This window comes from Telopea speciosissima, chromosome 6 (genome assembly GCF_018873765.1).
Source record: "Telopea speciosissima isolate NSW1024214 ecotype Mountain lineage chromosome 6, Tspe_v1, whole genome shotgun sequence".
Taxonomy (NCBI): Eukaryota; Viridiplantae; Streptophyta; class Magnoliopsida; order Proteales; family Proteaceae; genus Telopea; species Telopea speciosissima.
The window spans coordinates 46,933,777-46,948,625 of record NC_057921.1 but is presented as its reverse complement, the minus strand read 5'-3'; the positions used below and the strand labels follow the sequence as shown (position 1 = coordinate 46,948,625).

Below are 14,849 nucleotides of genomic sequence, written 5' to 3'. Positions count from 1 at the left end.
ACTATAAGAAACAAAATGGGAAATAGGATGTAAAGTGCAGGTCCTGGTACCTTTGCGATGTGCGATGGGTAGATCAGAAGAGGAGGGGTCACCAGGAGGAGGATCTGGATCCTGAGGCGGCAACTGGATGGGTATCGGTGCTGCAGTAGACTGATTCTGCCCTCTGTTAGAACATCTCCGGTTATAAGTGAGAATGGTGGAATTGTCAATGGTCCTCTGTACTGGAGTCAGCTCCCCTTGAGTAGGAACATTACCACCACCTATTTCCAAGGTCTCCCCTTGTATTGGAATCCCCCCAGGTGAAGGGATAGCAGCCTCGAGAGGCTGGGCAGCAGCCATGGGAGGCTGGGCAGCAGCCTCGGGAGGCTGGACAGCAGTTATGGGAGGCTGGTTGGTGGCTATAGGTGATGCTGGGAAGGGAAACCCAAGAGGATGAACCACATCTTCAATAGAGTGCTCCCCCTGAAGAGGCGGGGAAGAATAATAGGAAAGGGTTTCATGGAAAACCACATCCATACTGACCATAGTACGGCGGGAAGGAGGGTGGTAACACTTGTAACCTTTCTGGGTTGGAGAACAACCCAAAAAAATACACCTCAACCCCCGGGGTTGAAGTTTGCCAGGGGAATGAGTATCCCTAGCATAACAGACACAACCAAAGACCTTGGGAGGGACCACAAAAGAGGAATCACCAAGTAAAAGGTCAGCGGGGCTACGGGAATCCAGAACCCGTGAAGGTAACTTATTAATAAGGTAAGCTGCAGTGAGAAAAGCATCACCCCAATATTGGGATGGAACATGGCGAGCAAACATTAAAGCCCTGACCACTTCCAACAAGTGGCGATTCTTTCTTTCAGCCACACCATTTTGGGCTGGGGTATCAACACAACTAGTCTGATGTATAATCCCATGATCAGCAAGGTACTGTTGAAATTGGGATTCTTTATATTCAGTGCCATTATCACTCCGTAAAACCTTAAGAGTGGCCTGGAATTGGGTTTGGATCATTTTATGAAAATGTTGAAAGCAAGAAAAAACTTGGTTTTTAGACTGAAGAAGATAAATCCAAGTATTACGAGAATGACAATCAATAAATGAGACAAACCAACGGTGGCCAGAAATAGAGGTCTTACGACTAGGTCCCCAAACATCCGAATGCACCAAATTAAAACAAGAAGAACTCCTTTTATTTGATAAAGAAAAAGTTGCACGTGTCTGTTTGGCCAGAACACAAGCCTCACAAAAAAAGTTATCCTTATTACATTTGGTGACTAAAGAAGGAAATAAATGTGCTAAAATTCCTAATGGAGGGTGACCTAATCTAGAGTGCCATTGGTAAAGTTCAGAAGAGACCAAGGAGTTCTGATGTAGTGGAGAAGTTACCGGTGGAGAGAGATGACCATCATCAAGCAGATACAGCCCACCGTGAACTTTACCCAATCCAATCGTCTTCCCAGACGCCAGATCCTGAAAAACACAATAGGAAGGAAAAAAGGTTACCTTGCAGTAAAGATCACGAGTAATACTACTAATGTAAAGGAGGTTAGTAATAAAATTAGGGATATGTAAAACAAAAGACAAAGGGAGGTTTGAAGTGCAATTGATGATCCCTTATCCAGAGATAGAGGAAAGGGAACCATCAGCCACTTTGACCTTGTCTTTCCCAGAAGTGGGAGAGTATCTATAAAATAAGCTAGAAGAGCCAATCATGTGATCCGTAGCTCCGGAATCAATTATCCAGGGATGGGAAGCTACAGAAGCACAATGACCACCAAAAGGGATACCTGACCGGGCAAAATAAGAACCTGAAGGAGCCGAGGAATTGGCAGTAGCAGCGGAAGTAGTAGAGGCCGCAACAGCGGAAGACCTAAGTACATGCAGGAAAGCCTGTAGATCATCCTGGGATAGACCAATGCCCGTAGCTGGGGCTGTAGCAACAGATTCAGATTGATGTGCCTTGCTCTTAGGTTTTTTCTTGGCAGCCCGCTTGGCTTCAAAGTCAGCCGGTTTCCCATGAAGCTTCCAGCATTTGTCCTTGGTGTGATAAGGCTTGTGACAGTGGTCACATGTAATAGGACTGGAAGTAGAGCTACCAACAGATAACGTACCAATAAGGGCAGCAGTCTGGAGAGCTGATCTGTCCGAAACAGGAGGATGTAACATAGCAGCCCTGCAGTTTTCTTCTGAAGAGACCAGGGCATAGGATTGTTCAAGTGTGGGAAAAGGTGAATGGCCCAACACCTGAACACGTATCTGGTCATATTCAACATTCAACCCAGCCAAGAAGTCATAAACCCGAATCTTGTCAACATGCTTCTTATATGCAACTATGTTGGCAGCGGTATCAGGGTGATAATCTGAAAAATGGTCTAATTGCTGCCAGAGGCTGCGGAGAGTGGCATAATATTTAGACACAGTTAGGTCCCCTTGAGTAGCATGAAGAACCTTCTTGCGAAGCTCATAAACCTGAGCATCATTACCAAGCTGCCCATATGTCTCCTTACATGCTGCCCAAATCTGAGAAGCCGTATCAAGTAAAAGAAAACTTTGTGCAAGATCCGAAGTCATAGAACCAACCAAATAGGACATAAGAAGACCATTGTGGGCTAGCCATTTAGTCCGGGCAGCACCAGGGGTTGTCGGCATAGGAATAATCCCATCAATATAATCAGTGAGGCCACGACCAGCAATAGCAAAAGAGGCTGATCGAGACCATAGAAGATAGTTGCTGCCGTCTAACTTGATAGGGTTAGGGTGGAGATCACGAAAATCAGACTTGTCATTGGTAACCTGATCAGATGTGGCAGTGGAGATATCAGTGGAGTCACCCATAGTGCAGAGAGGAGCTGATCAGCAGAGAAAGCCACTGAAGAAGCCAAACAAGGGATGGAAAACACACCACCCAAAAAAGCAGCAGCAAACAAGGAGCCCTCCCCAATATTGATTAAGTTAGGGTTTGGAAGAAACCCAAAAAAAAAAGCAATCGATGGGGGGAGAGGAAACCAAAACTATGCTGCAGATGAAGCCAGGTGAATCAGTCCAAGAGCCTGCAGGGTATGCCTTTGATGAAGAATAAAACCAAAAACAAACAGCAACTGTAATCAGCCCTAATCCCAATATCGATAAGGCTCAGGGTTTTGTTGTAGGAAAACCCTGAAAATAAGAGATCGAGTGGGAGAAGGGGTCTTCAGTACCAATATGAGGCTGGAAAACAGCAGTCCAGTGTCGCACAGCAACTGTAATCAGCCCTAATCCCAATATCGATAAGGCTCAGGGTTTTGTTGTAGGAAAACCCTGAAAATAAGAGATCGAGTGGGAGAAGGGGTCTTCAGTACCAATATGAGGCTGGAAAACAGCAGTCCAATGTCGCAGAAGTGCTCCAATATAGGGAGAAGCAGTCCCAATAAACTCAGGCCTGATCTGCAATAAAATATGGAAGCTCCAATTTCCGCAAGAGGGAACCAGCAGCAGCCATCGAACAGGAAAATTAGGTCATGAATTAGGAAAAAAAAAACAGAGGTGAGAAGGGGCAGCAACTAGATCATAAGATCACCTCTGTAGTGCTGCCCTTAGAAAAGGAGAAGAAGCAAGGAGAAGGAAGAGAAAAGAGATTGAGAGATAGGGGAAAGAGAAGAGAACACGATGGGAGGGTGGGAAAAAAAAAAATTTAGGTTAGATCAATTCGTAGCTGTGATACCATGTTGAGAGAACAACTAGTTGATTAATGCTTAAGTGATTAATCCTATTACTTAGCCCTTTATTTATAGTAATAGAATCAAAGAGTACAACTCCTAATCAAAGTAGGAATGCTAATAACAGAAATAGAAACAACTAGGAATGCACACTCCTAGTCAAACTAGGAGTGCTCCCCTTGTCTATTCTAATAGAGATCGACAAGGGGAAAAATACAGAAATAAAAGGCAAATTACAGAATAATAAAAACAGAAAATAAAGAGGGAGAAAGTGGGAGATAAAGTGGGAAAAAGGACCAGAATACCCCTACGGTATTCTGGCCCATATATTCTAACAGAAATATTATAAGTTCCCTGTGAGAATCCATTGGCGTCTTGGTTGTGGTAAAGCTTCTGCTACCGTTTGGCTATTTCCTTGGTCCTACTGTTGTTGTTTCTTAATTCTTTATTGCTGACTGATTAATGTGTTTCATTGTTTCTCTCATGGCCATAGCTGAGATTGTACAGCCTATTTTTGCAGTAGGTTTTCTGCTGCAAGGATTTACACCTGTTGTGCATAAAAGGGAGGGAAAGGGGGCATGGTTCCCCAAAGTTATGAATTTTCTATTCAGTTTTTGTGGAAATAGCATATAACAATGACAAAGGAGGGAACAAGGTGCTAAGTAAACAAAATTATGCTTCTATGGAACCTACATGGCGGATGGAAGGCAAATCAGTCTGCTTCCTACATTTTGATGACTCCTTTGAAGATGCCTGAGCAGGTGATGGGGAGGAAGATGAGTTCATCCTGATCTCAGGAGGAAAATGATGAACCTGACACTTTCTCCTTGTAGCCTTCCATGCAGACATGATGAGAAAAAGGAAAGAAGGGAAGGGGGGAGGAAGGAGGGAGGGAGAACGGCCACTTTCTTAAGAGGCGCTTCTAGCCACATCTCACCGCCTGTTGCTGTTACACTCCATCAAGCCCCCTCGCTTCAGACTGGATATCATTCAGCAGATGCGGCAAGTAAAGGATGTGGACTGATGTTCCAGCCACAGAAGAAATCATAGTCATTTGCAACCTTGAAATAAGGGTCACTTCAACAAGGTAGACTTAACTCCTGTTGTCCAAGGGAATGAAGTGGATAACCTTTCCTATTGGAACCTTGGAGGTGAGAGGACTAACTTTCCTGTTGAAGCCTTGGAGATGGTGTTTAAACCGTATCTTTATAAATCTTAAGACACTCACATTTAGCTTAAACATTCATGCATTTTGCTTCTCACTTATCATCAGATGGGCCTATCCAATTGTGGTTTCAAATTCATAGTTCAAGTTTCGCCGAAATTTCACGAAATATTTCGGTTTTGACGGATGTTAAAATGAAACTTTGAATGATAAGGAAAGAATTCTCTCTTCTTTCCCAAAGCAGAATTACGGTTACGTACTTATCCCTGAATGTATCTATGTCCGTCTATATCTCTATGTCTTGTCCATCATCACTAATCCATCTCAACATCCACATTTCAGCTACATTCAAAAATCATTATGTGTTGTTTCTTTAATTATACTGTATAATATTAATTTTTTTACACATGATGTTTAGACATTGGTGGGTTAAATCAGTTGGGCAGCTTACACATAACACACCACAGTCCTGAGACAGCCATTGATTAAACGTAAAAGTACCAATAGAGAAAGTTTTCAAATATTTTGACCTTTTAGTTCCAATCATTCTCATATCTAAGATTTTCAAACCCCTCAAAATTCGGGGAATAAAAGGTCCCTCATGTAGGATACCCTAGTCTCTATATTTCCATGTCACGATATAGTTCCATGTTGTTGCCACCAACAAAAGGCAATTTTTGTCTATTCTATGCCTTCCTTTATAGTTTTTCATCATTACAATTTGATCTCCACCAGGCCATCACATCTCACCACACCACAGTGATGGACTAGGTTTTGCCAACAGGCCCAATATAGTACCCAACCCTTTTTAAATATTAGTCAATTCACTCAATCCTGCCCCTTTCGACATGCATGGTAAGTACCAATTTTACTCGGCAACCAGGGAGAACACCCAATCGTAGTTTAACAAGAGTTGTACAGCTACAGCATACCCTAATCATGTGGGCCATTGTGCAAGTGAGGTTTTATTAGAAATCTTTAGAAAGGAATAGAATAAGGAAAAACAACTTTCATTATGGCAGTGAAATGGATGGTATGGAAATAGAGAAGTTAGGAATCCTCTATGGAAGATATTTTTGTCCCAAAATTTTGAGGGGTTTGGGAATCTTAGGTATTAAAATGTTTAGAGGATTGAAAGGTCGTAAAAAATTAATAATTTTACTCTCGGAACATGTCCAGATGTACCTAAAACCTAACCCACAAGCTTTGTGGCATGTTTGTGTCAGATTCGTGGATCATGTCAGCAATTGTTACCTGTTAGACCATCCTTGTATTCTCCAAGAGGTCAGACTGTGCAACCTATTGAAAACAGACCGGATGTCAGACTGCTTGATGTAGGACCTAGATGTTCTACAAGGAGGTGGTCTTCGAGGAGTGGGTTAAATCCAACTAACCCTAGGTTCAGAGAGAAAAACAAATCTTGATGTTTTGGCTATTGGCGGCTGCAAAAGGCAAAGATAAAATCAGTTTTAAGATTTTAATGATTGATGAAGATGTGGGAAGATAGAAGATGGTTAGAACAGTGTTTTGGTGAGAGTTTATTGGAGAGAAACTGTGAAATAAGGGCTGCTAAGAGCCTGTTGTAATAGAAACTGAAAGTAGAAAATAGAAGACAAGAAAGGAGGGGAAGAAGATGAAAGAACTCCACTAGGTATTAACCTATGGTTTGAAGGAGTCTACCTTCAAAAGAATCTAGGAATCCACCTATAAGCAAGGGATCCACCTCTAGAAACCAGAGGAATCCACTTCTGAGAACCTAAATAATCCACCTTAGCATGTAGAAAAATCCATCCGCACCACCATGAATCCACACGGCATCAACACGAAGCTAGAGAAAAAAAAGTCCATTTATTCTATTCAATCAAAAGTACAATATTATACATATAATGTAAAGTTACTTAGGGTTCAAGTAACTAGCTACTTGTGCAAGTAGCTAACTAGTTACTTTTCCTGCAAGTAACTTGGTACTTATCCACAATGAACTCAAAAACTTCCTCCATGTCAAAATTACAATAACACCCTTACATAGAACCCTTAATACAAGTACACCCCCAAAATCCAACTTAAACAGAAAACAACTCCTAACTTATTAACTCAATAATCACACACTTTTAAGTTGCTGCTTGTCGCATCCTGAGGCATCTTAAAGGTGCTCTTGGAAAAGGTTTTATTTATCGGTGTCATTGTCACACTTTTGTGGGTTATTCTGATGCTGATTGGGCTGTTGCTGCCAACGATCGTTGGTAAACCACTTGCTATTGTACATTTGTTGGTGGTACTCTTGTTTTTTGGAGGAGTAATTTGTTGGCGGTTGAGGATTCCAACCACCTATTCTTTGCCTGCCCTTTCTCCTCCTCTATCTGGAAAATACTGGCCAAGAAATTGTCGGATTCTTCCTTTTGATAGAGAATGGATTTGGGTTGATATGACTTTTGGTGGCCCTACCCTCCATAACACGGTAGGAAAGTTGGCTTTTTGGGCAGTCATCAATCATATTTGGATGGAATGCAATATCCGGAAATGGACCACCAAATCTCGATCTCATCAACAGATTTGGAATTCCATTTCTTTTGAAATTAAAGCCAAACTTAGTTCGGCTGTTCCCTCTATTTGTATTGATACACCAAGGAACAGGCTTATTGTTGTATCCTGGGGTCTTTCCTCTACCTCTCTTCGAGCCTCTGACTCCCCGGTTTGAGTCTTTGGCTCTTTTGCCTTTCTGTTTTTTCTTTTCCTCTCCCTCCTAATTTGAGGGTTGCTGTATTTCTTTCTTTCCTCTTTGGTAATGAATTTTTATTCACCAAAAAAAAAAAAAGAAACAGACTATTGTGGCTAGATTGAGTGCAGAGGCTGAATATAGAGCTATGGCTCATACTGTGGCAGAGTTGATGTGGTTAAAGTCTCTCCTACAAGAGTTAGGGTTCTCAGTTCCTAAACCAATGAAGATGTATTGTGATAATCAAGCTGCAATATATATTACTAGCAATCCTGTTTTTCATGAGAGGACAAAGAATATTGAGGTCGATTGTCATTTTGTGAGAAATGCAATCTTACAAAAGCTTGTTTCAACTCCGTTTGTCAGATTTGGCAATCAATTTGGTGATACGTTTATGAAGGTGCTGTTTCTACCTGCGTTTCTTGGTGGTTGTTCCAAGGTGAGTATGGGAGATATATATACTCCAGCTTGAGGGGGGTGTTAGAGTCTCGGTTGGAGGTCCATGGGTGTCCATGGACCTCAGTACCGTGGTTATGTGTTCATTGTCTAAGTTTGTCTAAGTAATCTAGATATTTTTTATTTCCTTATTACTGTTTCCTATTGTAAGTAGGTGTTAGTTTCCTATTGTGTTTAGGCCTTGGGAATAACTGCTTAAGTGTTTCATTCCTTACGTAAATGATGACTTTTATTATAAATAAAACCTTCTGGTACGATAGGAGAACAGTCACTCTCCATCGTCCAGCTTTCTCTCCCTCTTCCATCTCTCCATTCCCATCTTCCCATCTCTCTCTTCTTCTGGTTATCAAGGTTTGATACTTGTTTCACAATATATGTTGTCATTACACAGCAAATACATAAGTTGGTGTGTTGGTTAAGGTGTGATATTGCATGTAGGTGGTCGGTAGGTTCAATCCTTTCCGGTGCATACTTTTTAAACATGTAAGACTTTAAGGATTACCAAGGTCCAGCGGTCCAACTATCCAGTTGGGGTGATCAGGATATCTGGATAGTATGAACCAGGCAGTCCATTAATCATTCAATATTTTACAGGTACTCTCAGTCAGGAGACATGCAGATCATCCATCCCCAATGGCTGACGATCCGAACCACGGACCGTCAGATATCTGGATAGTACGAACCAGGCAGTCCCTTGATCATTCAATAGTTTACAGGTACCCTCAGTCAGGAGACATGCAGATCAACCATCCCCAGTGGCTGACGATCCGAACCACAGACCGACGGTCCGTGAAAACAATGGGATTGGGTCTCATAGTGTCTTTGGCTCACTATCATAAATTTAACTGAATCCAGATTGACCCATATTAAGAACCAGATTCAATTGAATCAGAAAATCATACCTGGGAGAGCTCACTTTTTCCTTTTCCAGCAATTTCACGCATCGGGACATGCATTTGGCTTGACGTTTCTGTGTGCCCACCTTCTGGCAAGGTCGAAGGAGAAGCCTCACTGACTGTTGAGATAGCTCTGAATGAGAAAACCTGAGAAGAGACAAGAGGCTCAGAGATCCCTGGTGCTGTTTCCACTTTCAGCCTGTAGAGTGCTTGACCTGCAGATGGCCTTACATCCAGTGGAACTCTACCATACTTCAACTTTTCTCCATTCTTTCCTGTCCTCCAAGCCACCATCTCCCCAGCATAGAAGGGTCTCAGTGGATGAAACTGCACCTGAAGAGCATCCTGTGGTAGAAGGTCTTTGCCTAACAACCGGTCACTTCCACCTATAGTCCCAATTTCTCCTCTCTCAGACCCAAGTCTCAGCGTACTAACGACCACTTTCTCTAAATCTTCAGGGCAAGAAAACAACGGCCCAATAGGTAATGGGGTTGTGGAACCCAATACCTGGCTCACAATGATGGAAATAACATCCAAAACTGAAATATAGTCAGGAGGTTCAGCAACTAAAATACAGTTCTTTGATTGGTCAATAAAATGAAGAGTCCCATGTCCAGATCCGTCCTCCCACTCAGGTAAAATGGATTGCTTTGTTGCACGGGTAATGTCTAAATGCTTAGGAAGTAGTATAAACGAAGTGCGGAGGCAACGCACAAACTGCAACTTATCTGCAATGTGCTTGAGTGAACTTTCTATCTGCTCCAAAGCAAGATCTCCAGATGCAGAAATGTAACTGTTTATGCTATTGAGAACAGTCCACACAGCAAGCTGAAATGATCTGCTGGACAGCTTTTGTCTGACCATTGACAGTGGAACTGAATCAATCTCATCTACAAACTGTAATTTCTGTCCATGATTTAGCTCCTGCAAAAAGAAGCAGATTGATGTTAAATCCCTGATAAAGAAAAATCTATATTGTAGAAATCTAAAGATGAAATTTATTGAAGCTTCACAAAGAAAGGAAAAAAAGAAGGGTTCATAGCACTTTAAACCTCCACAACGACTTCAGAGAGCTTTCTAATACCCAATGCTGTACATATTCCTTCTGACAGATATGGGTGCACAAATCTTAGCCTTGAAGTGTCTATGCACCTGAGATACCGCGAACCATAAGGATCAATGTACACACATGAACTTGCCAGAACAAGTCTGCAGCCATCATCTGGGATTATCACATCTGAGCAGGAACCATCTGACTTGTTTTCCTGAACAGACCCATTGCAGACAAAGTGCAAAATCTCCATAACAGCACGAAGTTCGTTTGGATTTAGGCGCTGGTAACCACATGCTTTCTGGAGATTCATCAGAAGGTCCTTTGCACAGGCAACTGAGAGCAAATCTTGCAGCCCCAAGTCCTTGAGAATCTTTACAAAAGGGAGATAAATAGTAGGAAGCTCAAAGGCAAATGGTGATAGGTTGACTGTCAGACGCACAAAAAGACTATTTGCTGTCACCAAGCGAGTGCCATTCGCAGCAGGCATGAATGCCACTTTCCGCAACTCCAATATATCTGTGAGAGAAAATGATGAAAGAAAAATAAGTGTAAAAAAAGTGGACATTTGAAACCAGGTAACTCAAATGCTGATCAACCTATTCATGTCATTTCTCGGCTTAATGAATCATGAACAAGGCCCAGCCAGGCCTGAGATTCTTGGCTTTTATTGTGTTTAAGGGTAACATCCAGAGATATAGGATACAAGCAGAGGGAATATGGTGGTCCATGGAGATTTTGGCATCTCATTAGGTGATCAGGCAGCGCCGCAGCTATAGTCTCTGTCCATCTTTGAGCCTCACATACCAGTGCAAGCCAGAGTCTGCAAATCAGAGGCCGGTGAGCTAGCTACAGAGGACTGTCAGACCCAGTACGTGTTGTGGCACATCATCTCCGTTGTAGAAGGATGCTGCATTTCTGTTTAGAGTTTTCTGTTGCCCCCCCCCCCTTCCTTTTGGATAGAAAATTTCTTCTTCTTGTGTGTGTGGGACAAATGAGGCCTTGAGAAACTGGTGTTTACTAAGGTCATCTCTTTTTAATATAGTCTTGTTCTCTCTTCAGTAAGATTTCATTCATCAAAAGAAAAAAGAAAAGAATTATGATACAGACCATGAGCAACTATTATTATGATTCAGTATTGGAGAAAATGATACATATCAGTAATGTTGTAATTAGGTATAAAAAGAAACAGTCTCCAGCTTTATTAAGAAATTGTGTAGATTGAATCCATTAGTTAAATTAAGCAGAAATACTTGTGTAACTCCAAATTCAAGGGAAATGGTGGTCATGAGAAAATGATCACCATACAGAGATTAAATCAAAAGACTATTCTTTACCAAAAAAAAAATCAAAAGACTATTAAGAAACAAGCTGACCTGAAGCTGAAAGGGAACCCCAAATCTTATCAAGATACTTCAAGACCTCACAAGAAGCTCCTTCTATGGTCATCATGCCTGGTGATATTGGCCAATGAGCAAGAGTATCTTCACCACAATTTCTTCCTACAACCTGCCACACATTTTATTAGTTATTAACCCCAACTGGGAGCTAGTATAATTAACAATGGAAGGGAACCACGTTTATTACCTGTAAATGTTTCAAGACTGTGGAGAAAACTGGAGGGCTCCTCAAGTGGAATGCTCCCCAAGAATACTCAGGTGGAACAACATTCTGTCTGGAAAGAATAGGAGCACAACTCCAGCCTAGGGGCCAATCCTTCAATAGAATAGCTTCATTATATGAAGATAGCACTCTTTTCCCCCCTTTCTTACCACCAATACTTGGAAAACCTTTTTCAGCTGGTATAAATGCAATCTTGCTTAGAGTATTGCAGAAATTACTGCTATAGAAGACAGCAAAGTTTGAAAATATAGAATCCAGGACAGCTCCAGCTAGTGACCATATTTCAAAGGGAATTTCATTCTGAGAAGAGAAGTCTGCCTCAAATTCATCAGCATCCTCTATAGACTTCATGCATTCACCCCCAAGTGACTCTACCTTCCTCGCACATTCAACTATAACATCCACTTCAGTTGCTGTTCGAAGGCCTGTTTTTCTTAAAATGTGAAGCCACCCATCTGTACCAAACCTCTCACCAGGAAATTTCCTTTTTTCCCCAGAGAATACTAAAGTCAGTAAAGAATCACCGGGATCAAATAAATCCTGCGGTTTAAGCAATTCTAAACAAAGTTCATCAGAATTCCTTACAAATTTAGTCTCCTTCAATACACCAATCACAGTAGGATCTAGCTGGAGATCTTGCCAATTTACATACAGATATATTAAGATATCCTCCTGCTCTGACTGTGCTTTATTTTCAAACCCAGGCAATGCAAATCTTACCAATATCTCTTGATCATGCAATTCAGGGACATCAAGCGCACGAAACAGCATATTTCCACCGGTGTCTGTAGTATAATAAAGGCAATGTTCATCAAGTGGCTGAAAGAATGAATCTGCAGAGATGATACACTGATTTTGACTATACAATTTGGTGTATGACCCCACAACTGTTTTGTATATAGGTAGATCTCGCAAAACATCAAGCTCTTCTCTTTTGTAAGGAGTGGCACTGGAGGAATTGAAATCTGAAGCAAACAAGGTAAACAGATAATCACGATCTGCATCTGTGAAAGAAGCAGGTTCGGAGAAATAGCCAGCTTGTTTAGCTGCCAGAAGCTTGGAAGCAATCACCTGCCCTAGTGATTGGCCAGGCATGGGCAAACAATGACTTGGAGCAGCACACTCCAGGAAAGCTATATCATATGCCGGTATATTGCACTGGTTCAGCAATGACAGTAATGAAGGGTGTCTTGATTTGACTACTTCAAATGCTAAAACATAGGACTGGACAGGCTGAGACTCAGATGAATCTCTCATGTCAGGTTCCTCACTACTCAATTCTGTGGCAACATTTAAGGTAGTTGAGCCAAGAAAAACTGGTGGTATAAACACCATGTTATGTTCCCTCACACGGCATAATACTGGCCTACCTAGAAAAGCAGGAATGAGAGGCCAATCAGAGAAAAGTGAGAGATCTCCTGATGATCCACTAAGATTTTTCCAAAAGAGTCTTACCCATTCAGGAGAAGGTCCTCCCTCACCACTTGAATCTGTACCACTCTCCCATGAAAACCATGGAGCCTTATTCACATTCATTACATGATTTACCCAATGCTCACTAAAAAGTAACTTCATGTGACTTGCCAACAAGTAAGGGGAGAAACTTTGCAATTTCATTAACCTTTGAATGGTTTGGCTGGAAAATATCTCATCCAAGATTGGTCTTCCCAAGCATTTTGGGTGGATAAATTTTGCTGCTAGTGGAAGCATCAGTTTCTGCTGCTCCTTGTTTGCAATCCAAAGTTCAGTGATGCCCAACCTTGCTAGATGTCTCGTAGCAGTTGGACATGGTAAGCCTTTGAGTTCTGCAGCTATATTCAGAAACTTCTGGTCAGCATTTCCACTACCACTACTATTATCTAAAACGGAGTTTCTCTGAACCATGGGAACTCCAGCTATACCAAAATCTTCAACAACTCCCCGGCCAAAATCAAATAAAGCCTTCCCAAAATTTGTCACAACTTCCAATGCATCTGCTCCTGAATTTACAGGACTGTGGGTAGACAACCAAGGAGGTTCACACATATTCAGATTTGATGAAGAAACTACCATGCTACTCTCTTGTATACTCCCTCCTCCAACAGAATCCAAGGTATTATGCTCCAGTGATGCATCAATATTGGATGAAGTAGATGACTCTTGAAGCTGAATATCAGACAAAGAGTACTCAAGAACATCTAAATAAGTTTCAACTGACCGAAGCACAATAGAAGATGAAGAAGCTCTGAGAAGATCCCTCACCATCTTTGGCCTGATTTCTCCGACTGCAACCCCAACAGCCTGAATTTCAGTCACCAATTCCCAGGGTACTGAAAACACAGGATAATGTTCCTTGATGAAGCCACAAACTGTAGCAGGTGGCACGCTATCACCCACTCCATTCCCAGGTTGTGCGAGAAACATACCTTCTTCTGCCTTGACCAAGTTTCCAGAGTAAAGTTGCCATACAGGAAGGTCAACAAGACGTGCATAGAAAGGTCTTATTACTTGCTTGATTATGCATTCCCAATCTGCTTTGAACATTTTTAGCAAGCTTGGGTTACTTGCATCATCATGTTGATTGGATGAATGCTGATTCGACCTTGGCCAGAACAAATAAATTCGATCCGAATAAGCCTGTAAAATTAGACTAACTGAACGTACTGAAGCTGACTCAATAGATGAATTTGAGGGGTCCCTTCTTAGCTTCTGGATTTCCAACACCATTTCGACATAAGAATCACGAACACAAGACATAAGTTCACGGTTCCAGGCCTCTATTAACTGATTTCCAGCATCACGCTGTGCCTCAGTAGAAGCTATCATGTCTTGGTATTTGAATAGGTAGCGGCCCCGATTGTGACACACAAGGAAGCACCCAATAGCAGTGACAGGTATTGGTAGATCGCCAGAAAGAGGAAGAGGAGATAAAATGCAGCTTGATGAAAAAGCACTGGTAGGCTGTCCATTCCGAGAGATGTGTGCTGCAACTCCAGCAACTGGAGTTAAATTGTATGCCAGATATTGCCTGAAAAAACCATGTCTAAAATAAGTAAAGAATAATATTATAATATCATATGTGTTTGAGAGAAACTTCAAGATTGTAACCATTCTCATCACAGGCACATGGATCTCAAAGAGCATATGTTCAACTTGTTTCTAAAGTTTAATCTTGTATTGTATTTATACAATGCACATTGAACAGTATTAACCAAACAAGATTTATCCAGTACTACTTTTACTTTGAAATAGCATACATAAGAACAGTAAG

The 14,849-nt window shown here is 41.6% G+C and overlaps 1 protein-coding gene across 2 annotated transcripts in view; it reads right to left on the bottom strand.

Moving 5' to 3' along the window:
- Positions 1–14,849, bottom strand: part of LOC122664791 (sacsin) — a 160,578-nt gene that overhangs the window by 20,550 nt on the left and 125,179 nt on the right. For both annotated transcript variants that reach the window (XM_043860769.1, XM_043860770.1), the window contains 4 exons: positions 11,564–14,606; positions 11,353–11,485; positions 9,978–10,495; positions 8,932–9,849 (listed from right to left, as the gene is read on the bottom strand). In XM_043860769.1, coding sequence (XP_043716704.1) covers positions 8,932–9,849; positions 9,978–10,495; positions 11,353–11,485; positions 11,564–14,606 — 4,612 coding nt within the window. The remainder of the gene's footprint in view (positions 1–8,931; positions 9,850–9,977; positions 10,496–11,352; positions 11,486–11,563; positions 14,607–14,849) is intronic.